This window comes from Notolabrus celidotus, chromosome 2 (genome assembly GCF_009762535.1).
Source record: "Notolabrus celidotus isolate fNotCel1 chromosome 2, fNotCel1.pri, whole genome shotgun sequence".
Classification (NCBI taxonomy): Eukaryota; Metazoa; Chordata; class Actinopteri; order Labriformes; family Labridae; genus Notolabrus; species Notolabrus celidotus.
In genome coordinates this window covers 3,634,379-3,661,900 of record NC_048273.1, presented here as the reverse complement: position 1 = coordinate 3,661,900, position 27,522 = coordinate 3,634,379, and the positions used below count along the sequence as shown (strand labels likewise).

General features: G+C 40.2%; 2 protein-coding genes across 10 annotated transcripts in view; both read right to left on the bottom strand.

The window, feature by feature from the left end:
* Positions 1-1,552: 1,552 nt before the first annotated feature.
* On the bottom strand, positions 1,553-20,236 carry LOC117829886 (dipeptidyl peptidase 9-like). Its single transcript, XM_034707640.1, has 21 exons — positions 20,061-20,236; positions 17,900-17,990; positions 16,384-16,628; positions 13,927-14,039; positions 13,477-13,650; positions 11,784-11,952; positions 11,578-11,688; positions 11,344-11,472; positions 9,361-9,422; positions 9,166-9,266; positions 8,820-8,997; positions 8,555-8,714; positions 7,201-7,280; positions 6,866-7,036; positions 5,559-5,694; positions 4,594-4,739; positions 4,362-4,508; positions 4,092-4,244; positions 3,255-3,397; positions 3,004-3,115; positions 1,553-2,754 (listed from the first exon to the last, which is right to left on the bottom strand). Exons 2-21 carry the CDS (start codon positions 17,953-17,955, stop codon positions 2,662-2,664), a joined length of 2,679 nt encoding a protein of 892 aa, XP_034563531.1. The 5' UTR covers positions 17,956-17,990; positions 20,061-20,236; the 3' UTR covers positions 1,553-2,661.
* Positions 20,237-22,045: 1,809 nt separating this feature from the next.
* dazap1 (DAZ associated protein 1) overlaps positions 22,046-27,522 on the bottom strand; it is a 34,801-nt gene continuing 29,324 nt past the window's right edge. For 4 of the 9 annotated variants that reach the window (XM_034675176.1, XM_034675124.1, XM_034675116.1 and 1 more), the window contains 3 exons: positions 24,578-24,670; positions 24,066-24,113; positions 22,046-22,943 (listed from right to left, as the gene is read on the bottom strand). In XM_034675176.1, the coding sequence (XP_034531067.1) occupies positions 22,771-22,943; positions 24,066-24,113; positions 24,578-24,670 (314 nt within the window). In that variant the 3' untranslated portion in view covers positions 22,046-22,770. The remainder of the gene's footprint in view (positions 22,944-24,065; positions 24,114-24,577; positions 24,671-27,522) is intronic. The other 5 variants (XM_034675143.1, XM_034675133.1, XM_034675167.1 and 2 more) reach the window with 3 other exon arrangements.

Below are 27,522 nucleotides of genomic sequence, written 5' to 3'. Positions count from 1 at the left end.
CTTCTGGTTCTTTTAGATTTGATTTTAAAGTTCTTTTACTTGTTTTTAAAGCTCCTCCATACATCACAGATCTCCTGTGATTTTATGTTCCAGCTTGATCACTGAAGTCCTCAAAGGTTTCCTTTTTAAATGTTCCTCATGTGTCCCTCACAAAGAGAGAGAGCTCTCTGTTTTTATGCTCCTAAACTCTGAACTCTCTCCCTCTGAACATAAAAACATCGAGCTCTAATAGTCATCTATTTATTTCTTGTATTCATCAGATTATTTTTAACTTTAACTAACTTTTTATTTTGCTTTCTATCCTTACTTATTTAATCAATTTTACTGAATATATTTTATTTTTATTTTTAAGTATTGTTTTTATTATTATGTCTTTTAATATTTTAGAATTTTTTTTATTTCGGAATCATCTACCAGTCAGGGTCCGGGAGGCAGACACCCTCTCTACTTTTAAGAGTAGGCTTCAAACTTTCCTTTTTGATAAAGCTTATAGTTAGAGCTGGATCAGGCTTGGACCAGCTCTTAGTTATACTGCTATAGGCTTAGACTGACACACTGGGATCCTGTCTTTCCCTCTCTCTCTGCCTGTCTCTCACTTCAACTCTTCCTGTCCCATTAAAGTTACTAACCATAGACTTTTCTGGAGTCCCTGAGCTCCCTTGTCTCGTAGGTTCCTCTGGATCTCTGCTGCTGTGGACGTGCCAGACTCCAGCTGCTACAACTACTACTATCCATCTCACCACTATCATCTCTCTCTTCATCTCCCTCTATCCCTCTCTCCAACACGGTCTCAGCAGATGTGTGTCTAACATGAGTCTGGTCCTGCTGGAGGTTTCTGCCTGTTAAAGGAAGTTTGTCCTTGCCACTGTAACTTGCTAAATGCTGCAAAGTGCTCTGCTCATGGTGGATTAAGATGAGATCAGACTGAGTCCTGTCTGTAAGATGGGACTGGATCTGATCCGGTCTTGATGTTGGGTCTTAGTTGATAATAGAACATAGAGTACGGTCTAGACCTGCTCTGTTCGGAAAGAGTCTGAGGAGAACATTTGTTGGGATTTGATTGACTGATTTTTTGACCTTGTTGTGTCAGTTCATGTGACCTTATCAGGAACATTATGTTTTACACACAGTAGATTATTATTGTATGAAAAACACATTTATTATTCAATTCTGACATCTAACAGAATTTAATAGAAGTTTATAAACTTTTTAAAAACTTACCTTTAAGCCTGATGAGTTTCTTTTATTTACAAAAATTGTGTTCATGGGCGACGGCTTGGACGTTGCATGCCCGGGTTCAGTTCCAGCCTGCGTCCCCTTTCCCTGCATGTCATTCCCTGCTCTCTCTCTCTCCCAGTTTCCTGCTCTATCCTCTCTCCTGTCCTCTTCAAAAAAGATGTAAAAGCCAAAAAACTATAACTTCAAAAATAAAAATAAATAGTTAAATCCCTGAGTTATACTTACCTACCTGTATGACAATTATTGAAACTTAGCTTTGCAAAGGAAACATCTTTTAAAAAACAGAAAACATCAATTCATCTTGCGACAAGACTTTAAAAGAGAAAGTTCACATCTGTTTATTTCTTCAACATCTGAGACACATTAGACCACGTACAGGTGATGAGAGCTCATCAGGACACACAGGTGACAAGGCATTATATCGTCGAAGGTCCTCGGACAGATTCCCTGATATCAGCTTTACGAGCGAGCACTCTCACACTCTCACAAGGCACCTCGGACCGCCAACAGCTGTGTCACACGTCATGTCACAGGCTCTTTTGTTGGCACCAAGGCAAATATGTAACGCGTGCAAAAAGGCATCAGCAGCAGGAAAAGAAGCTTCACGGGAAACTAAAGCAAGCAAGCCAGTGACACACGACAGGTCGCTACATATGTCTTCTCTTTAAGAATGCATAAGAGTCCATAAAAATATGTTTCAATAAAAATATGGCGTGTTTTTTTTCTTTTCTTCTTATAGGTACACTGAAGAGTGGCGCAGCACATAAAAAGTCATCCATGATTGCACAACGAGAGTATACGACAAAAAGAGTTTGCTTGTTTGTTTTCATCGAGCTTCATATTCATGATTTTCACTCCAGTGTTTTTTTTAAACAGACAGAAACACGAGAAGTCGATCAGTCGGGTCCGAGAGAGAGAGAGAGAGAGACGACGCGAGAGAGCTGAGTAAGAAAGAAGCAGGAGTGGCACGTGACGGGAAGAGAACAGTCTCCTGAGCACGGCAGGTTTGAACTTTTTGCATTGCAGATATATTTTGAGCAGCGTTTGAAGCATCGGCGCCGTTATCATCACGTTTATACTTTTTTATTCTACCGTCTTTTCTCAGCCTCAGAGAGCTTGATGTGGCTGCACAGCGCCCTCTGCTTGTTTCAGGGATTAAAGCATCCAGCTGACTCTCTCCACTCTCCAAACAACATGTAAAAACCACAAGACTTGAAACACCATCTTTAACTGTTCTCTACGACTGATAACCAGCACTTCAGGCGTGATGAGGTTTGGCATAGCTTGAGTTAAACTGATCATAAAATCAAGTGAAAGTAAAAAGAGATGCAGGTTTGAATAAATGGAGGAAACAGTGAGAGCCTGGCAGAGAGGAGGAGGAGGAGGAGGAGGAGGAGAAGGCTCAGTGTGGAGGAAAGCTTATCAGAGGTTCTCTTGGAGGAAGTGCAGCAACGTAATCTCATAATGTTCTCCAGACTCGGGACATCGGATGCTGTGTCGCTCGTTGGGGTAAACCTGAGAGAGAGAAAGAGACGCATTCAGAGAGGAGGAGTCTCTGCAACCCTGGAAACCTCAAGAAACCTTATTACTAAATAAAACATGCGCAGAAATGAACAGCAAAGGCTTTTTGATCTCCTTTAAAAATCTGAAATGATTCACATTTAACAGATTTTGTCAAACTGCAACATATTCCCTGAAACAGCGCCCTGTTGATGTCTGAGTACAAGGAGAGAACCGGACTCTGTTAGTGTGTGAGCGTCTCACCTGCAGGCTGTACGGCTTCCCAGCCCGGATCAGCTGAGACACCAAGAAGTTAGTGTGGAAAAAATGCACGTTCTCATCTAGAAACCCGTGAAGGATCAGCAACCTGTTCGGCCTGGGGTTCAAACAAAGATCCAGCTTAGTTCTTTTCTCAGATTTGCATCTTACTTTCACTTGTAACTCTTTAAAATCAGTGGACTCTAAATATTTTAAGCATTAACATTAAAGTGAGTATTAAAAATGAGAGCTCTCACTCATTGGGGAGTTTGTCGACATGCAGGGCGACAGAACAATTCTCGTATCCCTTCTGGTTTTTCTCAGGAGTGTCCAAATATCGCTCCGTGTAGCCGGTGTCGTAGGCCATCCACAACGTCACGGGAGCTCCTGCGATCGCAACCTGAGAAACACAGACACACTCAGGAAGTCAAACACAGCATTTAATATTTATCAGCTCAAATCAATTGGAAGAGGAGTGTTAGGTTTGTTGTCACTGGATTTATGAAGTCATGATTTCAGTTTCAGTGCTCTCATTTGGAAACAGTCAATTTTTGGAACATGGCCACACTCATCAATGTTAATTCTTAATCACTGATCAATCAGCATGCATAAAAATATAATATAATTATTATTTTTTTAATGTTATGAAAATTAAATCTAAAAAAATAATTAAATTAAATTAAATACTAAATAAAAAATAAAAAAGTTTATCAAAATTAAAATAAAAAAATTCAATCAAATCTTAAAAAATATAAAAAATATTTTTTTAAATTAAAATTAAAAAAATTGTAATCAAATTTAAAAATATATAAAAACTAAAAACATTTTATTAGAATTAAAATTTGAAAAATTAAATAAAATAAAAATAATACAAAAACTAAAAATATTTAAAAAATGTCTATACTATTTTTTTATTTTATTTTATTTAAATTACTATATTAATTTTTCATAGTTTATTTAACTCATTTGATGTGAGCGGTATTTCAACCACTGCAAACATTTGCCTTCAGAAGTCTCCTTCTTGCTCTCGGTTCGTCACTCTCCATCAGCTCAACATTAGATTAAATCCAGGTGTAACAATCTTTGTTATTTACCTTAAAGATGTCGGGTCTGTGGATGAGGCCCATTAAGGAGAGGAAGCCTCCGTACGACCAGCCGTGGATGGCAACTCGAGTCAGATCCACAAACTTGTACTTGTCAGCTATGTAGTGCAAACCCTCCACCTGGTCTTCAATCTCCGCCTGACCCTGAGAGGAGAAACAGCAGAGAGGTGACTCACCGTGCACCAACACTGATGATGAATGATGATTATAAATAGATTTCATGTGTCAATAAAACACTCTTTATAAGAACATGGAGTCTACCATTCTGTCCTTCACTGCTCCTTCAAACTTTAATCCCCGCTGACAGGATCCCCGCCCGTCGATGATCAGCACAGCGTAGCCCAGAGACGCCAGCGTGCTGAGACGCAGATACTTCAGTCCTTTATACGAGTTATTCACCAGCTGAACCTGGAGGGTAAAAAAAACATGTTTAGATCTTCACAGTTTGATCTAAAGACATAAAGGGATGTTATGATAACAGGGGAGATTGAACCTGCGGACCACCGTACACAAAGACGACGGTGGGATGCTTCCTGCCGGGCGTCAGGTTGTGAGGTTTGTACAACATACCGTACAACTCGAACCCGGACTTCCCTGTGAAGCTGAAGATCTCTGGAGGCGTGCGGTCGTACTGGAAACCTGAAATAAAACCCAGAAAAACCACAATACATTAACTCAACTCATCTTTATTTATAAAGCACCTTTCATACGTTCAGGCATGCTGCCCAAAGAGCTTCACTAAACAACAGAGTGACTAAAATAACAGCAAGAGGTAAAAGTAGAAAGGAAGGTGATATAAAATACTCTAAAAAATAAAATCATGACCATCAAATAAAAACAAAAAAACAGAGAAATATCAGAAAAAAATTAAATACAAAAAAATCTAAATCTAAAGTGAAATAAAATAAAATATATCTAATAAGATAAAATAAAATTAATAAAATAAAATATATTTAATAAGATAAAATAAAATCAGATAAATACCAGAAAAATAAAATAACACAAAAATAGAATAGAATAAAATAGAATAAAATAAAATAAAAGCAGATAAATACCAGAAAAATAAAATAACACAAAAATAGAATAGAATAAAATAGAATAAAATAAAATAAAAGCAGATAAATACCAGAAAAATATAATTATATAAAATTAATTAGAATAGAATAAGACAGAATAAAATCAAATAAATAAAAAGGATGCTAAAATAATGGTCTTCATGGTAATAATGCAGTCCAGGGCAAATAGGAAATTTAAAGCCAGATTAAAAAAGTAATTCTTAAGTTTACTTTTAGAAACAACGAAATGTAAAGACTATATACTCCTAAACTTATATTTAGAATTCAAGATTAATTATTTAAATGAGTTAATAGATTTATTGAGTGTCATGTTTATAAGAGACAGTTCATTTTCTTTCACATAAGCAAACATTTGGAGTCTTGAGCAGTTTGTGTTCAGTACCAGAGGACTCCATCATGCTGGCCCAGAACTGCGGCTCTTTGTGTAGCGGGTCTCCGTCTGTGTCGTTCAGCTTGTAGATGTGAACGCAGGGCGATGTGTTCAAACTGCTGTAATGGCTGATGAACATGTCGAAGGTCTGCGTGGAGGAGAAAGACAACACTTAGAGTAACATAATACTAAGAAAGAGTCATAATGTCTGTTTCATGTTTTCAGACGCACTGAGCTGTAGGCTAAAACTATCAGCTATGATAATGTAAGAGGAAGAAATCTGGACTTTAAGAACAAAGTGTAAAACTACAGGACTCGTATTCAAAACCTGACATAACTCTCTGTTACAAAACAACACAAGACTGTACGTAAATGTGTGTGTGTGTGTGTGAGTGTGTGTGAGTTAGGGCTGTCAAAATTGCTCCAAAATGACGTTCGAATATTCGCTCTAAAAAAATCCCAGAGGTTCGAACCATTCGAATATGTATATTTGTGCATTATGCCAATAACAAGTGGACAAACTAATACAAGGAGACATAACTACTTGTATATGTATTTCTATTTAAGATATAACATGCCTAAAACATACCTACACATTACAAAACAAGTAAATGACCTAATGGTCTATACCGTAACACTTTTAAGACCTTTCGCCCCCCTCCCCTCTCTGTGCGCAATGTGCTGAGTGAGTGCTGAACAAGACTTGTGCGAGCAATTAAAGGTCCCGACTCTTGTCCCTAATATAGGCAGGCTTCATTCAGTGATTGAAGCAAATATTATTAACATTAATTGAAGTTAAAAACGAAAAAGTAGTCCACTTACATTCTTGGCGCTTGTATAAAAAAAAGAGGAAAAACTGCATTTTATCCCAGGGTCACTGATTGTCGGGCTCTTTTAGTCCACTGTCAATGTAGGGTCTTAGGCCTGACAGGTTATTTGCCAAAAACACAAGACAGTCCACATGTGAAGAGGCCCGATCTCTTTTTATTCACTGTATTCCCAACGGAGGAAAAGACACGTTCAGAGCGCACTGAGGATCCGGGGACTGAAGGATTTCTCTCTGCAGTCTGCTTCACGCTGTGCATGTGTGACTCCTGTGACCTGTCCCTGACCTGTCATGCAGTGCGCCCACTCTCAAAGCAGCCACTGATTTGTTTTTTTCCCACAGTCGAATATTAATTTTCACAATCGAATCTCCGTTTTTTTTAAATATTCAAATATATATTCAAATTTAGAATATTCGTTGACAGCCCTAGTGGGAGTGTGTGTGAGTGTGAGCGTGTGTGTGAGTGTAAGAGTGTGTGTGTGCATCATGATACCTGGCTCACTGAGCAGCTGTGGGAGAAGCCGGGTTTGGTGAGTCGGACTATTTCCCCCGGCGAGTCGTAGTTGACGACATAGAGGTGATGTTCAAGAGGAGAGTCTTTGGTTCCCTGGAAGTAGACCAGCTTCGCCGTCTCGTCCACCCAGATCTGAGGAGTCGACAAACGCTGCAACAACAAACAACAACAACAAACAACAACTGTCATATATTCAGAGACGATATGAAAGATGGTTTTTCTCTCACAACATTCCTCAGTGTCTTACTCCTGATTTGTTTTGTAAATGCAGCACACCTCACGAGTCATGTACACAATGAAACCTTGAGCTTTACCTTCGCTCCGTGATTGGCCAGCACCTCCCAGTCCCCGCTGGTTATCGTCACCTCCTCTTTGACCGCACACTTGAAATCACCTGGAGTGAGAGGAGAAGAAGACAAATGAATAAATCAAGTGACCTCAACATGTAGGGTTTAATATATTAATACACATCTGGGTCTGTAATCTCAAACCTCTGAAGTTCTCATAACATAAACAGTTAGCTCTTAATGCTACATGGCTTCTTTCATACATATAAATGTCGTCTGTATAATAAACTTTACTGTATTTGATTTTGTCAGAAAGTCTATAAAATAAACAACATTTGACTTTAGCAAATCTTTTTCTAGCTCTTCTCTTTGTTTTGTACTGGGTCACATGTTTTCACTGAATCCACTTTGTTTTGTTTTGTTTGTTTCTTTTATTGTTTGATGTTGTTGTTTGTTTTGAATCTCACTAATCCGTCTTGTATTCCTTTTGCCAACAATAAAAAGCAAATAAATAAATGAATCTATAAATAAAATTTAAATTTAAAAAAAGAAATAATCAATCAATAAGAAATAAATCAAATGACCTGTTTGAATAAGATGTTCATGGTTTTGATCACTAAAATAAAAATGAATGCAAAATGAGATCAGAGACAGAAACTCCTCTGGTCTGTGAGCAGCTTTCATGATTTACATTCAGTACATTACTTTACACCATGTTGACATTATAATACAGACATTATATTACTGTAGATATTATATAGGTTTATTTTTAGTTACTTATAAGTCTGATAGAGGACTTTAAATTTGGAATACATGTGTTAAAAGTGGATCAATGTGGAACACCTGGTGGATACCTCCGGCGTGCAACAGGACTCATCAAACACAGACGGATGTCTTTTCAGTGGATTTCTCTCCCTCCCTGGTTTTTGTGAGCTCTTTGATTTGTTTGTTTTTTCTGGTACACCAGTATCCGATCGATCGTCTTTCTATTGGTGGATTCCTTTTGTTCTTCTTTGAGGAACTGAAAGGTTTTTGTTTGGGGACCGATGAAGGACGGCAGCATCGCTAAGTGTAGTTTATTTGAATTCACATTTCGTTAGGTTGGAACTTTTACATTATTTTGAATCTATAAAGGTTTAATTTAAATGTTTAATTATGAGTAAAATGTTTGCTTTTAAGTCTTTGATTATCCCTAAACTGCAGAGAGGAAAAGGTGAAAACTAGCTTTAAAAATATTTAAATTGTCTTTGATTTGATTTGTTGTGTTAAAAAGGAGTATAGGTGTGTGTAACTTACAACAGAAACCCTTGAGTTGAGTGAAAGAGGTGCTGGTAAAATGTGAATGAATGTGTTTCATGATCCTGTGCCTCTCAGCTGTTACCTTCAGAGTGTGTGTAGCCTTTAGTCCAGTCGTAGGATCCGGGCTGTAACACTGAGGTGATCTTATACAGATGACAGAAACCTGTTTTTGATTCATTCACTATGATGAAGGTGATCTCATCATCGCTGGTTTGGATGAAGGGATAAAAGATGTCATGGACCTGAGAGACAAACACACGGTCATGATGATTATTATTCCCTCACTCTGAAATAAATAACAACAAACATGAATCTGCGTGTCAGAGAGAGACGGAGTGAGGCCTCACGTTGATCCAGACGTCGCTGGTCTCCTGGTAAATGATAAAAGGATGGATGGCGTCTCCCAGAGCCGCCAGACTCTCCTGCCTGCTGGCCTCGTCCTGATGTGCGGGGATGAAGAGCGCTGGAGGAATCAGAGCCAGCTGGAGGCGCTGCTGCCGTCGCTCCATCATGACCACCCACGCGCTGTCAGACGCAGAGGAAGAGGTGTGAGAGATGAGAGAGCGCTCAGCGTACTGACTCCTTCTTCCAAATAATCAATGGTATTGTTTTGTTTGAGCTTCTGGAGCAGAGTGAAAACTCTGTGGGCGGATATAAAAGTGTTTATTCCACCTTTGTGGAAAAAGAACTTACTATCGTCCGTCTCTGGTCCACCCGGCTCTGGTGATGTATTCAGCAGCAGGGAACAAAGTGGTGAAGGGAACAGGCAGCACCTTTTCCAGTGTGCCGACGATCTGAGAGAGAGAGAAAAGCCAGCTTTCATTTGAAATGTTTCAGAGAAACTTTCTGTAAAACTAAAAGGTTTTAGGGCACTGAACAGGCACTCACTTTGCCGAGATTGTCTGTCCTGATTTCTGCTATTTTGAGAGAAATTTCAGGATTCTTGCTGCCTGAATACAAACAAACCGGGTTACATACCAAACAATGAACACACATTAAAGCTCCCTGGTATTCTTTGCTTCACAGTTATGCTGCCATTCTTTAGTAAATGTTCTACAGTGGGATCTCTTTCAGTAGGACTCCAAGGCGGGGTTTTTATAATCAAGATTTTAAGAACATCTTTAACCCTCCTGTTATGTTCGTTTCTCTGAAACAGCAATAATGTTCCTGGGTCAATTTGACCCGGGGCATATTCAATTATCCAAAAGTGTCAAAACCCCAAAAAATCCCAATACACCAATCTAATTGTTAACTCCATTACTGAACATTTAAATCAAGATTTAGTCCATTGGTGTTCTTTAACTCTCACAGATCATGGTTTAATGAGGAGAACTCACTCGTTTTTCATTTAAATTAATGTTAAAACTTTTTTAATGAACATTTGAAAGCCCTAAATATAAATACAATAGTTTTACATGACATAGATTTTTGTTTATTTTATTTCAAATTTCGATTTTTTATGAAGTGATGTTGATAAATTGACACGACACCTCTACTGTCACAAGCTGCCCAGGTTTTTATGCTGCATTTAGCTGGTTTGGAGGCATATATCACCTAAAATAGACTTTAAAAAGGGTCAATTTGACCCGCAACATAACAGGAGGGTTAAACAGTCTTGGCTCAGATTCATGTGTGACTTGGCTGCCTTAAAATGTCTTATTCTGCAGCTTTTTAAAATAATCTTATCTTAACTCATCCACAGACTCTGTTGGTTTTAAATCCCCCAGGGAATCAGGATTTATTAATTCCTAAAGTACATTTTTAAAACGTTTCTTTAAAGTCATATTTGGCTCAAGCTATGAAACCAAACTTGCTGCACATGACCCAATGTTAGTTCTTCTGCCACCAGGTGGAGTTTTTTTTTCATTCGAGATAAAGTCGTTGCATAAAATTTGGAAACAACAGATTTCTTGACATTTCACATTCAAAGTTTCAAAGGTCACAAAGAAAGCAAAGGTAAGTGGGCGTAGTAAAGCTTTCAGGGCAGACAAAGGATAAACCAAAGAACAGCAAACAGTAAAGCAAACACAGAGGGGAAGGGATTGTTTCATTTCAACACCTCACACTAAATTCTATTGTTCAGGGAATTTTGAAAAAGGTTGTTGCAGGAAAAATTCAAGAGAGCAGATTTATTTATAAGAGCAGCAGCTTGAGTGCAAAAAATCTACGTGCAAAGCCTGATGTTTTAGTGTTTGTTTGATTCGGTTTTTTTAATCATCTACCAGTCAGGGTCCAGGAGGCAGACACCCTCTCTACTTTTAGAGTAGGCTTCAAACTTTCCTTTTTGATAAAGCTTATAGTTAGAGCTGGATCAGGCTTGGACCAGGTCTTAGTTATGCTGCTATAGGCTTAGACTGACACACTGGGATCCTGTCTTTCCCTCTCTCTCCTCTCTCTTCCTGTCCCTTACTTTAACTCTTCCTGTCCCATTAAAGTTACTAACCATAGACCTTTCTGGAGTCCCTGAGCTCCCTTGTCTCATAGGTTCCTCTGCTACAACTACTACTATCTGTCTCACCACTTTCATCTCTCTCTCTTCATCTCCCTCTATCCCTCTCTCCAACACGGTCTCAGCAGATGTGTGTGTAACATGAGTCTGGTCCTGCTGGAGGTTTCTGCCTGTTAAAGGAAGTTTGTCCTTGCCACTGTAACTTGCTAAATGCTGCAAAGTGCTCTGCTCATGGTGGATTAAGACGAGATCAGACTGAGTCCTGTCTGGAAGATGGGACTGGATCTGATCCTGTCTTGATGTTGGGTCTTTGTTAATAATAGAACATAGAGTACGGTCTAGACCTGCTGGTACACTGCATAGTTATATACTTTCATGCATTCATCAGACATTTTAAGTGTGAATAAAACATAGTTGCGTACCTGCTCGCGGGTATCTGTAGATGTCTGTCTTACGCTCCTCCAGAGCCGGAGATGGAACATGAATGATCTCTACTTCAGACTCGTCTACTTCCTCGTACAGAATCTGCAGAGTTTTACCGCCGTCTGATTCTACAGCCAGAGAGTACAACCAGTCAGAGAAGGTCTAAGCTTTCTTTTATTAATGCAACTAAAGGCTGTAAATCAGCACTTCTATCTGATGATGTTTATGGTTACCTTCTAGAGCAGCAGGCGACCACCAGTATCCAGTGAAGCGATCAAACTCCTCTTGCGTGACAAATGTGGCTATCCCGGCAGATTTGGGGTCATCTTTGGGGTTATCAATACCTGAAATGAAAACAGATCAAATATAAAAACTCTGCAGAGGGAAACAAAACAAAACAAAGCCTGCGGTGAGAACGTCTGACTGTCCGGGTCCTGACCTTTATGACAGAACGTGAGCCTCCTCTCTTCCCCCGTCTCGATGCTCGTCACCCAGATGTCGTTGTTGTTGATGAAGCCGACAAAGTTGGGGTCCGCGGGGCAGATCTTGGGGTCCATGCGTGTGCCTGAACTCTGGCTCTTTATCTCGACCGGCTCCATAGGAGACGTCTGTGCAAACACAAGAGGACACAGAGGACGTCTGAGTTCCACTAAACCTTAATCTGAAAAGTAATTCATTCTCTGATTGGGAGTCTGACTGAGATCATCAAAGGGGGGGATCAGACCTGGTGAGAGACCACTTGAGATCAGATCTACAGTTACTACAACTACAAATGTTATCGTCTATTACGACTTAAACTAACAGCGTTATTAGCTATGATTGTAATCATCATCACGGAGTCGTAGTCTTCATTCGGCTCTCTTGTTTACCTGCCTCCCACAGATCAGCGACTGTACCTCTCTCATGAAAACCTCCATCACATCCTCCAGAGAGAGGTCTGAAATGCTCTAAAAAGAGGGCACAGAGCTTTTTAAGAAACCTACTGGTGGAGAAGTAAAAAAATAATATGACATTATTTCAGCACTTGAACAAAATCTTTTAATAGGAGTTTTATTGTATTATTTTTATTATTATTATTATTATCAATAATTTATTGATTAGTGTCTTAATGTATTACTATTACTATTTATTTATTATTATTTTTATTTTATTACACATTTATTTTATTATGCATTATTATTGTTAATCATTTTTATTACTGTTATCATAATTATTATTGTTTATTTTATCATTGTGATTTTATTATTATCTATTTATTTATAATTATTACTATCATTACTGTTGTTATTCATTTATTTTATTATTATTCACTTTTATTATTGTTATTATCATAATAAATTTGTATTATTATTGTTATTTTTTAGTATTACAATCTCTTCTCTTTTATACCTCTGCTCCACTACACATTAGGTGGACATATTAGACTTTTTACTCACCAATATTAATCTGATAACACAAATTACTCCTCAAATACAGATTTCTAATTAAAAAAGTAATCAAATTAAATAAATTCAACATAGGTGAGGATGTATTGGGCTTTGTGGGAACATTTAAAACTCAGATGTGTAAAATAAATAATGCAGCATTCATGCTAACCAGCCGTAACAATAACCTGATCAGTGCCTAATGTAACACGTTACTCTGTAACATGTCAAATCAGAAGTTTTGCTTTCTGTAAAGTAATATTTTGATGCTAAGCCATTTTATTTATGCAATAAAGTTTGAATTCAGGACTTATACTGTATGTCTACACAGCCAACTATTACTCTCTTTTAATTAAATAATCCAGGTCCTTCTTCAGTGACTTAAATCACATTTTTATTCAGTAAAATGTCTGATAACTAAATACCATCTCACCCAAAAATAACCCACCATGTGCATTATCAAGCACTGGGTTTTTCAGCCAATTTAAGCCAACTACCTTTGATGCTGACGCCCAACTCAGTCACCCACTGTTGATTCATGCAGCTCTGTACGCTCCTTATTTTGATGAAACTTCAGTTATAATAACAGTTATAACACACCCCACAAGTTTCAATGAGATTCAGGCCGTAAAGGCTGTCCACTTGGTGCCTGATCACTAAACTGCATGTTAATTCTAACAGGTCTCACTGAACTGTCCTTTAACTTACAATAAAGCTTTTGTTTCCACCGTCACGGCAGTAGTACAGACTGCTGTTAGCCTGAAACAGAAAGAGTCCGCTGGGTCGGTGGTAATCATACGAGGTGATGCCGGTGACTCCCAGACGTTTCCTCTCCCGCAGCAGCTCCTCCTCCCGTGAGATGGCCCCGTGGTGAGGGCTGGCCTGAGGTCAGAAGGGGACACAGAGCATGAGGATGATGGCAGAGCGAGGTTAATGAGGATATTCACGTTAAAAAAGTCAGAGAGTGAGAGGCCGTGTCCACTAAGGCGGGGGGGGGTTTGTACTGGGAGGGCCCACGGTTTCGATTCTAGTCAATGTGTTAACTTCCACTGGATCTTCTACGCTGAATCACATTTGGTTTGAATGGAAAATCGACGCTGCCAGCGCAAAAAACGGAGTTAGTGGACCAAAAGAAAGAAGAAGAAAAAGCGTCCTCACCTGAAAGTGGTCCAGCAGCGGTTTCCATGACAGAACCAACAAAGCATCTTTGCGTATCTTCTTGGGAATGTCTGAGTAGAGTAAAGCGTTTTCCCTGCTGCTGTAAGGCATTCCTGTAAGAACAGAGAGAACAGAGATAGTGTTAGTCTAACATGTAGGGTCCATCCATCCATCCATCGATCCATCCATGCATCCATCCATCCATCCATGCATCCATCCATCCATGCATCCATCCATGCATCCATCCATCCATGCATCCATCCATGCATCCATGCATCCATCCATGCATCCATCCACCCATGCATCCATGCATCCATCCATCCATGCATCCATCCATGCATCCATCCATGCATCCATCCATCCATCCATGCATCCATCCATCCATCCATCCATCCATGCATCCATGCATCCATGCATCCATCCATGCATCCATCCATCCATGCATCCATCCATCCATGCATCCATCCATCCATCCATGCATCCATCCATGCATCCATCCATCCATGCATCCATCCATCCATGCATCCATCCATCCATCCATGCATCCATCCATCCATCCATGCATCCATCCATCCATCCATCCATGCATCCATCCATCCATCCATCCATCCATCCATCCATAATCTTTACTGCTTATTCCGCTGATTACCTCTCTCTCTCTGTACGTTACAAAAAGAGGTTACTTTTAGACTTTGACAACAAAACCATCAAACATTTTCACGTGAGCTGAAATATTTCCTGCCATCAAAGACGACAACAGCGAGAAAAACAATCCACCCCTTAACCATTTGAAAAGTGGAACGGTGTTCATGCGAGATGTCTCGAGCTGAGGACAGAATGAACAACTATCAGATCAAAAACAAATCTGTGAAATCCAAAATCGATCTGGAGAGTTCGACATTTTTACTTAAATTCTACTTAAATTCTCCTACGATGAGCCTTGGGTTGATTATGAGGAAGGAAACCAAATCTAAAGACACATTTTGACGGTTTTACTTATTACATGACCACTACGCCATTGAGGTTCCAGGTCATGCGTTGAGATTGGATATTTGTGCCCTATTACCCGTCTAGAACATTACGCTCCCAACATCCAGGCCTGCTCATTGTACCTAAAGTCTCTAAAAGTAGTATGGGAGGTCGAGCCTTCAGCTATCAGGCACCTCTCCTTTGGAATCATCTACCAGTCAGGGTCCAGGAGGCAGACACCCTCTCTACTTTTAAGAGTAGGCTTCAAGCTGAAATATTTCCTGCCATCAAAGACGACAACAGCGAGAAAAACAATCCACCCCTTAACCGTTTGAAAAGTGGAACGGTGTTCATGCGAGATGTCTCGAGCTGAGGACAGAATGAACAACTATCAGATCAGAAACAAATCTGTGAAATCCAAAATCGATCTGGAGAGTTCGAGAGAGTGAAGTTTGACATTCACACCAGTCGGATCCTCCAAGGAAAAAATGTCAACACAAGTTGCAAATTCCGAAAGACGATGAAACATTAAATTATAATCTTAAGATTTTTACTTAAATTCCTTCCTGTCTATCTGAGTTAACACATCTTTGTTGTAGAATTTTAGTCCTTTGAGTAAAGCTTTTGTAGTTTTACTAGCAGGATGTCTTTGGCTGCGTTTTTGTGACAAGTTTGAGACTTATTTCCCATAAACCCTCTGAGGTCGGTCGGGTAAAAAGGTTGAAGGTTGTTTGCACAACAGACTTGCACTAAAATTCACTTTGTTTGTTTGTGAAACAGCGTAATGCTTCTTTGCCGGGTTTGCCAGAATTGTAAAGCAGTGGTTAGTTAGGTGGAGCTCCAAAAACTCATCTGCAGAGACTGTTTACAACTTCAGAGGAGATGAAAAACAAAACTCCTGTGTGGTTGTAACCTCGAACGCTGCATAAAAACAGCACAAGCAGAGAGGAGTTTAAAGCAGGCTCATATCCATCACTCCAGACTAACTGAGTGAACCCCTTGATTATGAAACCTGTACCTGCTTGTGTTCTCAATAACTCAGTAACCATGAACCTCGGGAGGATTTCAGTCACAAAAAGCTGCTCGAGAAGCAGAAAAGAACGTGAGCATCGAGCAGAGATTCTGTGAACTACAGCTGCAAAATGTGGCAAAAAAACAACAAGCAGAAATGGCTTCACGTTTTCTCCATCGCACACTGAACAGATCCACTGCAGCTGTTTGGACATCAAACGAGTCTGAAAACAGTCGCAAGCTGGCAACTCTGACTCACCAGCTGTATCCACAGATTATTCACAGAGCCGTGCTACCTCTCCAAGCCACTGAAAGGAAGCAGCTGAATCTGCAGCCACACCACTCTGTGCTCTTCTGTGAGCCCAGTTTGATTCATTTCTGACTTGTATTGTGGGAAATCACACGACCGAGCACTACGACTGTTTTAATATCAGGCCCCGGTCCAGGCCTCAGTCCTCCGTCCCCCCCTGAGCTCACCGAGGTAGTAGATGCGGTGGGAGTGCGGGCTGTCCTCGTCCTTCTGGATGAACTGGAATTCATGCGGCGCCTTGCTGATGACCACGCCTGTGTTCTTGCGGCTGTTGTGGATGATCTTCCTCAGGCCGTCCCACGTGTGCTTCTCCACCTGGAACTGCGTGGGATTCACGTCCTCCATCTCCACCACCTCTGTGCTGTCGGACAGCTCGTCCACCCCCATCATCCCTGCCAGTGTGTCCCTGCCCCTGTGAACATACAGACTGATCAGACCTCCAGTTCATGTAAACCCAACAACACATGGACACCTTTTGACTGAGGACTGCTGTCTTTAAATTTAAACTACATCATCAAATATCTCAGAAACAGCACTTACTCAAAATGCAAATTTTTGACCAAATATGTGAAAAATGAATAACACTCTCATCAGCATCTTCTTTATTTTGCACTACCTGCAAATATTCTACATTAGGATGAGGGGTGTTTTTTTATTACTGCTCCTTATTAGCATGTTTTAATGCTAACTTTGTAGTTTGCTCAAAGCAAAGCTGTGCTAAAGTTTCGCCTCACAATGCAGCTTCATCACCAGTAATGAATATAAAAAATTGCTATCACCTCTCTCTCTTCATCCCCCTCTATCCCTCTCTTTCCTTTTTGATCAAGCTTATAGTTAGAGTTGGATCAGGCTTGGACCAGCTCTTAGTTATGCTGCTATAGGCTTAGACTGACACACTGGGATCCTGTTTTTCCCTCTCTCTCCTCTCTCTGCCTGTCTCTTACTTTAACTCTTCCTGTCCCATTAAAGTTACTAACCATAGACCTTTCTGGAGTCCCTGAGCTCCCTTGTCTCGTAGGTTCCTCTGGATCTCTGCTGCTGTGGACGTTCCAGACTCCAGCTGCTACAACTACTACTATCTGTCTCCCCACTATCATCTCTCTCTCTCTTCATCTCCCTCTATCCCTCTCTCCAACACGGTCTCAGCAGATGTGTGTCTAACATGAGTCTGGTCCTGCTGGAGGTTTCTGCCTGTTAAAGGAAGTTTGTCCTTGCCACTGTAACTTGCTAAATGCTGCAAAGTGCTCTGCTCATGGTGGATTAAGAAGAGATCAGACTGATGGTGTTTCCTACATTTGACTTTAAGAAAGCAGGCTGAGATTTTTATTTAATCAGAAAGGAGAGGATCAATGGCAGATAAGTGGTATCACTTTGCCCTCCAAAATGGACACAAACAGAGAGTTTCTCACAGGAACTTTAATGTAAAACAACCAAGAGTTTTAAGAATGAATGACATCTGACACCTTAGAACTTAATCCTAGCAAGATCTACCACATTCCCAAAGTAAAAAAGATCTCACATGAGATCTTTTTTACTTTGGGAATGTGGTAGATCTTGCTAGGATTAAGTTCTGACAGTTTTTTTCTCTACAGCTGGTTCTATAAGACACAGAGCAAGCAAGATACTTCATTTTAACAACATTGAAACTACACATGGATCAGACCACTGTGGGAGGGTACGTACCTTTTCTGGCCGTCTTCTGTTTTGTCGTCAATTTTCAGCCTCTTTACTTTGTGCATGAAATGTTCAACGACCCTGGACCAGACCTGACACCCTGCGAGGAGACCGGGTGAAAACATGAGCACAAGACAAAACAAAATCCAGGGACTGACAATCAAATCATCAACATATCTGTTCAAACTTTGCTCTCAGCTAAAACAAAGATCAATAAGCAGAGAGGCCGTTACTGAAGTTACAGCCCACTCCCGGGCAGACGTCTCCGCTCGGCTTCATGGAAGGAGCTGCTTCTCCTCAGCGACCGTCGGCACACTCCCAGCTGCGTGCTCCTGATATGAAGTCTATCTGAGAGTGACTCAGCTGCATGATGTTGACATCCAACGCCTGTAGCATCACTGTGGCAAATGTTACACTGATACTCCACATTTCACTGAGGCCTGGACTCTATGGGCCGTCCTGTTCCCCGGGAGCCTCAATAAAGGGCAAATTCCACTGAAGTTCAACCAGAGAAAACACTGCGGCATTTCCCTTTAATCTCCTACGATGAGCCTTGGGTTGATTATGAGGAAGGAAACCAAATCTAAAGACACATTTTGATGGTTTTACTTATCATATGACCACTACCTAAAGTCTCTAAAAGTAGTATGGGAGGTCGAACCTTCAGTTATCAGGCACCTCCCCTTTGAATTCATCTACCAGTCAGGGTCCAGGAGGCAGACACCCTCTCTATTTTTAAGAGTAGGCTTCAAACTTTCCTTTTTGATAAAGCTTATAGTTAGAGCTGGATCAGGCTTGGACCAGCTCTTAGTTATGCTGCTATAGGCTTAGATTGACACACTGGAATCCACTCTCTCTGCTTGTCTCTTACTTTAACGCTCCCTGTTCCATTAAAGTTACTAACCATAGACCTTTCTGGAGTCCCTGAGCTCCCTTGTCTCGTAGGTTCCTCTGGATCTCTGCTGCTGTGGACGTGCCAGACTCCAGCTGCTACAACTACTACTATCCCTCTCTCCACTATCATCTCTCTCTCTCTCTCTTCATCTCCCTCTATCCCTCTCTCCAACTCGGTCTCATCAGATGTGTCTAACATGAGTCTGGTCCTGCTGGAGGTTTCTGCCTGTTAAAGGAAGTTTGTCCTTGCCACTGTAACTTGCTAAATGCTGCAAAGTGCTCTGCTCATGGTGGATTAAGATGAGATCAGACTGAGTCTGGAAGATGAGACTGGATCTGATCCGGTCTTGATGTTGGGTTTTTGTTAATGATAGAACATAGAGTACGGTCTAGACCTGCTCTGTTTGGAAAGAGTCTGAGGAGAACATTTGTTATGGTTTGGCGCTTATAAATATATATATGTATATAAAGATTGATTCCTTAATTTTCCTCCTTTGGTGTTGCCATAATAAAAATAAAATTAATGCAAAGTGTGTGTTTTGTTTCTGATATTTAGTAGACTCATTGGTGAATCAATACTTTTAATTCATATGATTGTGATCTTCCTGATTCATATGAATGTTGATCTTGTGACAGTGACTGTTTTTAATGAAATAGAAAACAGTGCTTAGACTGAAAGCGAAGATAAACTTCCTTTAAATAGAAACAGGCTGAATCACTGCTGGAAAAGTCACACTGTGTCCTCTGTGGTGATTTATCTGTCCATCTATTCACATCATGTGCACACAGCAGGTTTCAGTGAGTTTTAACACTATAACAAGTATTTTCTACCTGGTTGCTCCTATTATGTGAATTCATAAGCTGCATTAGCATCTCATTGTTTCATGTTACACTGGTAACTCATCAAATATTACTCCCTCACTAGGACGTTTATTTCACTGTATTTTTAACAGACATTTTCAGGTTCTCATCTTCTAGGTCTCCTCTAAAATCATCATTATGCATCAATGAGCTTTAGTTTCATTTTTGACACATCAAGTCATGAAGCTTCAAAGGTCAACAAACTGACAGACAGCATCCTTACACACAGACACAACCTGTCTGAGAATGTCCCTCACATTAAACCGGATAAACTCCATTAACACATTAATAAAAACCTTCAGTATGTCTGTTCTGTTACAGCTAGCTAGTTAGCCGCCCATCCAACAGGAACTGTTAGCTTAAAGACATTTCAGTTATAAACAATTTAAACAGTAAAGAATGGTTTCTGACTCACGCGCTGTGTCCCAAAAATATTCTCAGTCTTTCTTCTTTTTTTTCAAACACACCCCGAAGAGGAAAAGGACGACGAGAGGTGGAATAAATTCACTGAAGTCAACTTGTTTCCAGGGAACGGGTAGCGTAATGCTAACATGCTAACTACGCGGAAATAGATGCAGAATGAAATGAAGCAAAATACCGACCTTTGACCCGGAAGTGATCCGGAAGTGATCTGTCAAACTCGCGCTCGGTAGAATTGCATCAACTGCTTTCGTTTAATCCGGTTTAATCCAGATTATTAGTTCACAGCGGGACAACTCTCCTGAAATCTGAGGAAGTTTTATAATATTAGTTTAATAAAATGTAAAAAAAATATATATTATTTTTTATTTTAATTTCCTTTGATTTTTAAAAAATATATTTTTTAAATATAACAATTAATTTCCGATTTAATAAAAATATTAATAATAATTTAAATGACTTATATAGTGCTTTTCTGGGTGCTCAAAGACGCTTTACATACAGTGCGAAAAAACAAAAAAATTTAATAAATAAAACAAAACAAACAGAGGTGGGAGGGAGAAGAGGTCACGTGTTGTATGCTCTTTTCTTTAACAGGATGGTCTTGAGACAGTGGTGGAGCCAGGGGTTGCCATGGCCACCTCTGAAAACTGGTTGGCCACCCCAGTGGTCACCCTGAATTTCTTAAACCTGATTGGCTATTTGCCATGTCAGAGGCATTACTTATATTCAAATCAGCTTTTGTGTTTCAGTAAACTGCAGAGAAAGTAGTTTCTGTGGGTTTGAATATTATTTTTGTTGATGCTTTGACTTTGGACAATCATCTTCATTTTGAGTCCTTAAAGAGTTCAGCAGATTTAAATGTTGACAGTCTGTCGAGTTACATTTTTAATGTTAACTTTAGAAATCTACAAAAATAAGATAAGAGATAAGAGATTCCTTTACTCGTCCCACAACGGGGAAATTCTAGTGTCACAGTAACAGAGTAGACAGTGCAAAAGAAATATATAAAGCAAACAAGAGCCTATAAAGTAACAATTATCAAAAAGTTATTAGCAATTCAAATTAAAATTAAAGAGGTAAAAAAAAGACATATCTTACAACCTATATATCTATATATATTATTGGTTATAGAGTCTGACCACTGCAGGAAGACAAGACAATTAACAATTAAATGTAACATTTGTTAAATTATTTTAGAAAAAGAAGTGAAAGTAGATGTGATTATTGGAAGTAAGCCTCCTAGGTTTGGGGTAAGCCCCTAATGTTTTCCACGCCTGGCCCCCCCTTCAACAGTCAGTGCCCCAGTTTGGCCACCCAAGTCCAAACTGTGTGGCTCCGCCGCTGTCTTTAAGTGGTTTTTAAATGAGTGTAGTGAGCCAGAGTTGCGGATGTGTGGAGGAAGGGAGTTCCAGAGAGTTGGGGCAGCGATGGCTAAGGCTCTGTCCCCCAAGGTGCGGTGCTTGGTGCAGGAGGTTGGCATCGGATGATCTAAGGCGGCGAGATGGGGAGTGCGTTTGAGGAGGTCGGTTAGGTATGAGGGGGCGAGGTTAATGAGGGCTTTTTTAGGTGATGAGCAGGTTATTGAAGTTGATTTGGTTCTGAAGGATGGGTGTGATGTGATTTAAGGCTTAATTTTCACATCATGGCACAGTTTGAAGATCATTTTTGGAATAATTAATCAATGGTTATGCTTTTAAATGTTCCTAAAGCTCCTGGGTTTAAAATGTGACATCTTTAAATGCATCTTTTAGCCGATTAAAAAGTCAAATATTATATATTATTAAGAATGTAGGATATTTTGAAATTTGCAATGTTGGGTCCTCTCGCTCTCTCTCCCTCTGTTGAGAAATAACGATCATTAAATCAATCATTAAGACAGCTGCCCATTGATTGTGTATTAGCTCACTTCTGGGTCTGTAGACTAATGTTCCACAAAATGCAAAAACATCCACAAATACAAACAACTAGGACAAACACTATCCTTAAAACATTTATTTTTGAAATAATTTGTCCTTTTTTTTTCTTTTTGCGCAAGTGCAAAAAATGCACCCAAAAGAGCCACCTGAGGGAAGTCTACATCTTTAAATAAAAAAACAAGCAAAGTGTACATTTATAGTACAAAATTCTCTTTTTAAAAAATTGCACAGTTTGTGTATAATATATATATTCATAATCTCCATTTTAAACAAACTTTAAAGGCTCAGAAAGTAAACAAAATTCACCAAATGAAAAATAAAAACATTTTTCCCTAGAATTTAAAGCTGAGGAAACTTGAGACCCTGTTTTCATTTGTGTCCACCATAAATATACATATTTATATGCAAGTCTCTTTACATATAGTCTCTGTGCTAGTGTTTGACCAGACAATCAAAATTATTGCAAAGTAGTTAAGTTCTACTATAAAACATGGGGTGGGGGGGTGGAGGATAAAAGCTTCTTTCTGCTGAATGTTCCTTAAGTTATGCAAAACAAAAATAAAAAACCTGGGTTTCTTTTCACCCCTGTTGAATTTCCTGGCATCCCTGCTTCCAAAAACCTCTCTGCTTCACAAACTGTGCATTCAACATTCCCGTAGAACAATCCAGAACTCCAGTTTTGCTTTTTTTTTTTTAGCAAGAACACATTTTCCCTGACTTTTTTTTTTTTTTTTTTCTGTTTTGTGTTTTTGAACTTTACATAGCAGCCCTGCCTCCAGGTGGCGGTCAGCGTCGATACGGGTGGAAGCCCTGTACGTTGTGGTTTTGCCCTCTGCCGAACGCAGTGGCGGCAGATTGGGGGGCTGCGGCGGGCTGTGCTGTTGGGGCCCCATAAGTGGCTGTCGGCTGGCTGGGGTCCGCGAAGCTGTGGCCGAAGGCGGTCAGGTCCTGCCCGTACCCTGAGAGGGACGACAGAGAGGAGGAGAGAGCAGGACAGAGAGGAGAGGGTTTACATGTCAGGGTCGACAGAGCAGGAAGGAAGCAGGAGGAAGCCTTACCGCTTTAAAGTGAGACGCTCCAGATTAACACTACTTCATTTAAAGGGAAAATCCACCAAATTACCTCAACGCTGAAAAGAGAAATCCAAGTGTTACTTCTGTTTCAACATTTGTGATTCAAGTGATTACAGATATTAGAGTCAAAATGAGACACATCGTTATTTTTGTTCCAGAATCTGATTAATAATCATCTGAAATACGAATTCTGATGGCTAGAAGACCAGTTTTTATTATAATATAAGAACCATCTAACCTTTATGAGAGTATTTGGGTCTGAACAGATCCTGTTCTTGTTGTTTTTGTTTGTTAAAGTCTGTGAACTGAGGGAATAAAGTCACATAAATGACCTGTGATGATGAAAAACTTGACTCTTTACTATTCATGTAAGGTTTTAAAACGACCTTTGAGGTTCTGATGGTGGATTTTTCCTTTTGATCTAAATTCTCAATGAGCCCTTCAGTCTGAACTTTAAAGGTAACAATGTTTAAGTGTTTTGAGACACAAATGACAATCCTAGGTGGACTTAATAATCACGTCGAGCAGGCTTCATTGAGGAAAAGTTATCTCAAGGTTCTCCTAATCGTCAGTGCAATGCGCACTTTTCTTCTATTCAGACACTGGATGGCACCATCTCCCCACAAACAGAAGAGGGGACCAGAGTGACTCCCAGGGAAGGAAACTAATCTGCCTGAAAATGGCTGGTGGAACCCAAAATCCAGCAGCCACTGATCGAGCCAAAAAAAAGGCTGTTTGGACTGAAAGAATCACAGATTGGTGTTCAGCTATTTTTCCTGCCCTGGTTTCATCCAGCAAGAACTGATCGTCTTTCTAAATATCTGCTACAGAGGGATAAGAAGATAGAGAGACAGAAAGAAAGAAGGGGGCAAAGTTAGAAAGGACAGCATTTTTCTTTTGGGGATCTCAAAGTGCTTTAGGAACAGGGAAAAGAAGAACTCTTAAGAACAGGGAGCGGTCCCAACAGAACCTCCAGACAGAAGAATCTGAGAGAAATTGGAAATTTACTGGCATCGTGTCTTCCTTTAATTCTTCTTTCCTTCCTCACCCCTTTAGCTATAATGTAGAGACAGTAAATGGGGGGAAAAACAACGGGTGAATGGACTGCTGATGCATAGAGACAACTGAACCATGAACACATTTTCTGACAATTAGATCATCCTTTTATCATCAGCAAAGCGATGCAGACAGAGAGAGAGAGGACACAAAAGGAGGACATGATGGTGAGTCTTGGTATAGTAAAGCTGCAGCCACGGAGGACGTTGGCGTGCTGAGAGCTCCGGGTGCCAAATTTCAATGTAAATTTCTTTCAAATCCGCTCAGCTGTGAGACGGTCCGTGGCTGGGCTTTACTATGCAAGAGTAGATGCAGTCATTTGTATGTACATGCAAAATGTACATGCAAAATATGAAAGACAGAGCAAAGGAAAAGAGGACAGGGACCAGGTTGCAGCTCTATAAACACTACAGTACTGAACAAATGCTACTTTGGTGGTTGGAGAAGACGATGCTGGCACCTACCTGCACTATATCCTCCCTGATCATCCTGACCATAACTGTGAGAAGGACGCGTTGGTCCGTAGGCAGAGGGGTCCTGAGGGTAGTTACCCAAGCCTATCAGGGAGATGAGGAGACCAGGTTGACTGAACCCAGATACTGCTGGCCTGCTACTTTACTTTACAAACTCCCCCCCTTCCCCCCCAACCGTCTGAGCTAACAGAGCTTTACACTTAAACTCGTACTCTGCGTCTGCACTACGCTGGGAGAGGCGTCACTGCTCAGCTTCATCTGGAAGTCAAAACAAAATGGAGTGTGAGTGTGTCAGCTATCTGCGAGGACGCCTGAGTTTAGACCATGCCAGCCTGGTCTCATGAAATGTTGTGAAATGTGCATGATATGCTGAGGTGCAATTAAAGAGAGAGAAACGCTTTACCAGACAAAGGGGACTGTGAGATAAGACTCGTGTAAGCTCGGGATAGAGAGGAAGGATTTAAGGATGAGGGAAATCTGCATCTGCTTTTGTATTTAATTGAATGGCCTTATAATGTCTTATTACTTTATTTTATATTGTTTATTTCACTAAAATCGTTTCTTAAACAAAGATAATCATCCTATCTGTGATGTGAAATAATGTCAGTTTTAAATAAGTGTAAGGTTAAAGTGACTCCAGTGTTAGACGGAGTCCTGAGGAAATGCTACATTAAAATTCTTGCTAGTTTTCCATGACTACCAACCCTAGCTTTAAAGGTGACATATCACGCTTTTTTCATCAACATATATTGGTCTAAGAGGTCCCCAAAACATGTCTTTAAAGTTCATGCTCAAAAAAACACTTTGAAATCAGATTTTGGTCTGCCTGAAAAGCCCTCTACTTCAGCCCTGCTCAGAACACTCCGTTTTCTCTCTGACCACGCCCCCTCAGGAAGTGGGTGTGGCCTCGGCTCTCCAGCACGTTGATCTAATGTTTACATGTTGGCTGAATATACACGGCTGCTCAGAGATAGCGTTACTTCAACCCTCTGAATCTGATCCAGAATCTGATCCTGACGGAGAGGCGCCTGCAGCAGGACCTTTCTGAAGGATTGGTCACAGATTTAGTGTTTCTTGTTGTTTTATTTATCAGTATGTCGACGTGTGTCTTGGTACACAGCTACGAACATGTAGCTATGTGGCTATGCTAACTAGCGCTAGCACTTATCCATGCTAAATAAAAATCATCCACTAGATCTTCAAATCTGCAGACGTGGGGAGTAAAAGCGACCTTTGTGTTTATTAAGACAGCCTACAACTAGCATGCCTCCCTCCTAAGCTCCTTGTTAGCACGCATGTGTGCAGGGAATGAAAAACGGAGGAGGGGTTGAGTTGTATTTTATACAGTCTATGGGCTGAACAAGCTCCGAGCTCTGACTCCGTGACAGACCGGATATTGTTGTTACGTAACAAAAACACTGAAGTCTGAAACGGCTGGTTTCACACACATTTACAGAAAGGTGGAGAAATCAGAACAGGGGCAGAATGGATTCTTTTCATTCTCGGGGGGTTTGTAGACAGGGACACATATTTCAGGTAGAGAACCATTAAAAAGTCCATTTTGCATGATATGTCACCTTTAAGTTAGTAGCCGGGTAATAAGCGGGATAATGTATGACTAACAGGTAGTTATACACTATCCCTCAGTTTTATATCATTGGATTAAATATTTAGTGCAGAAGACAAATATTAGTTTTAAGAGACCTCTGAAGAGTCAGGTCATTTAAAGGATGCTTTAACAACTGACATTTCAAAAACGTGTATTAATAAAATAAACATTACTGCAACTAAAAGGACGAGATTTAATGTCCAATTAAAGGAGTTAATCTACAAACTAGGGATGTCAACGATTAATTGATTGTTAAGAACTTACTGGAACACATTTTTTGTTTTGATTCTCTATCACAGTGATCAAACATCATGTGGTCTCATATTTGGTTCAGCTATCAGGGAGGTGTTTGAAGTTTAAAGCATGTTTGGATGTGAATCAGCTGACTGAAGGTGTTGCACACAGCGGAGACGCTCAGCTGAGTGACAGGTCTCCACGAGCGCTTTTTTATCTCCGCCGCCGGACTGATTCTGACCCGGTTGCGCTCCCGGCTGAGACCTGACCGCGTTCACATGATTATTTTACTCAATAAGAACGAGTAGACAGAAAACTGGACACTGTGAGTCTGAAATCTGTTTCTGTTCAGTTCCCTTGTTGAAGTCAGAGCCTTCACTTTTATGACTGTGTCCGCAGAGATTATGAGCCTGCTCCACACGTTGATATTCAGTGTGTTTAACATTTTGAACACCTCAATACGATCCGTAGGTATTCAACACTGTCAGTTATAGACATTGTGTCATGAAGGAAAATTTTATTCAGGGGAAAAAACGCCTTTGGCATCGTTTCTGACATGGGAAACTTCTCCGTTTTTTTAAATGATTAATTGATAATTGATCGTTAACATTTCCAAAGATCGATCCTGGAAAATACTTGAAATTTACATCCCTACTGCAAAGAAATATTTATTATCATATGATGTATCAAACAAGATTCAACTTATTCTGCAATTAAAGAAGAGTCAGTTTTTCAAAATAAATTCCACGTTGCCACTAGTTTGATCTTTACTCAGGCCAAGTTTCCACGGTCCAACCTCAACCATTAACTCAGTGTGAAATCCTCCGTCTGTTATGATCCAGATTTAAGTGGTCTAGGTTTCTGATTTCTGCCCACAATAACATTTCCTGCTCATTTCACAAAAACCCTAACATGGTGGTGTCGCTAAAGACTTCTGGACTCGGCGCCTGAACAGGCAGCGGACTAAATGAAACAAGCTGGATGGGAGATAAGCACAAGCAGGAAACACTGAACAAGATGGGCGACTGTCATGACTGACAGCGATCACATGGTTGCTTTCAATGTGGATCCAGCAGTGTGAAGCAGCTGTAAG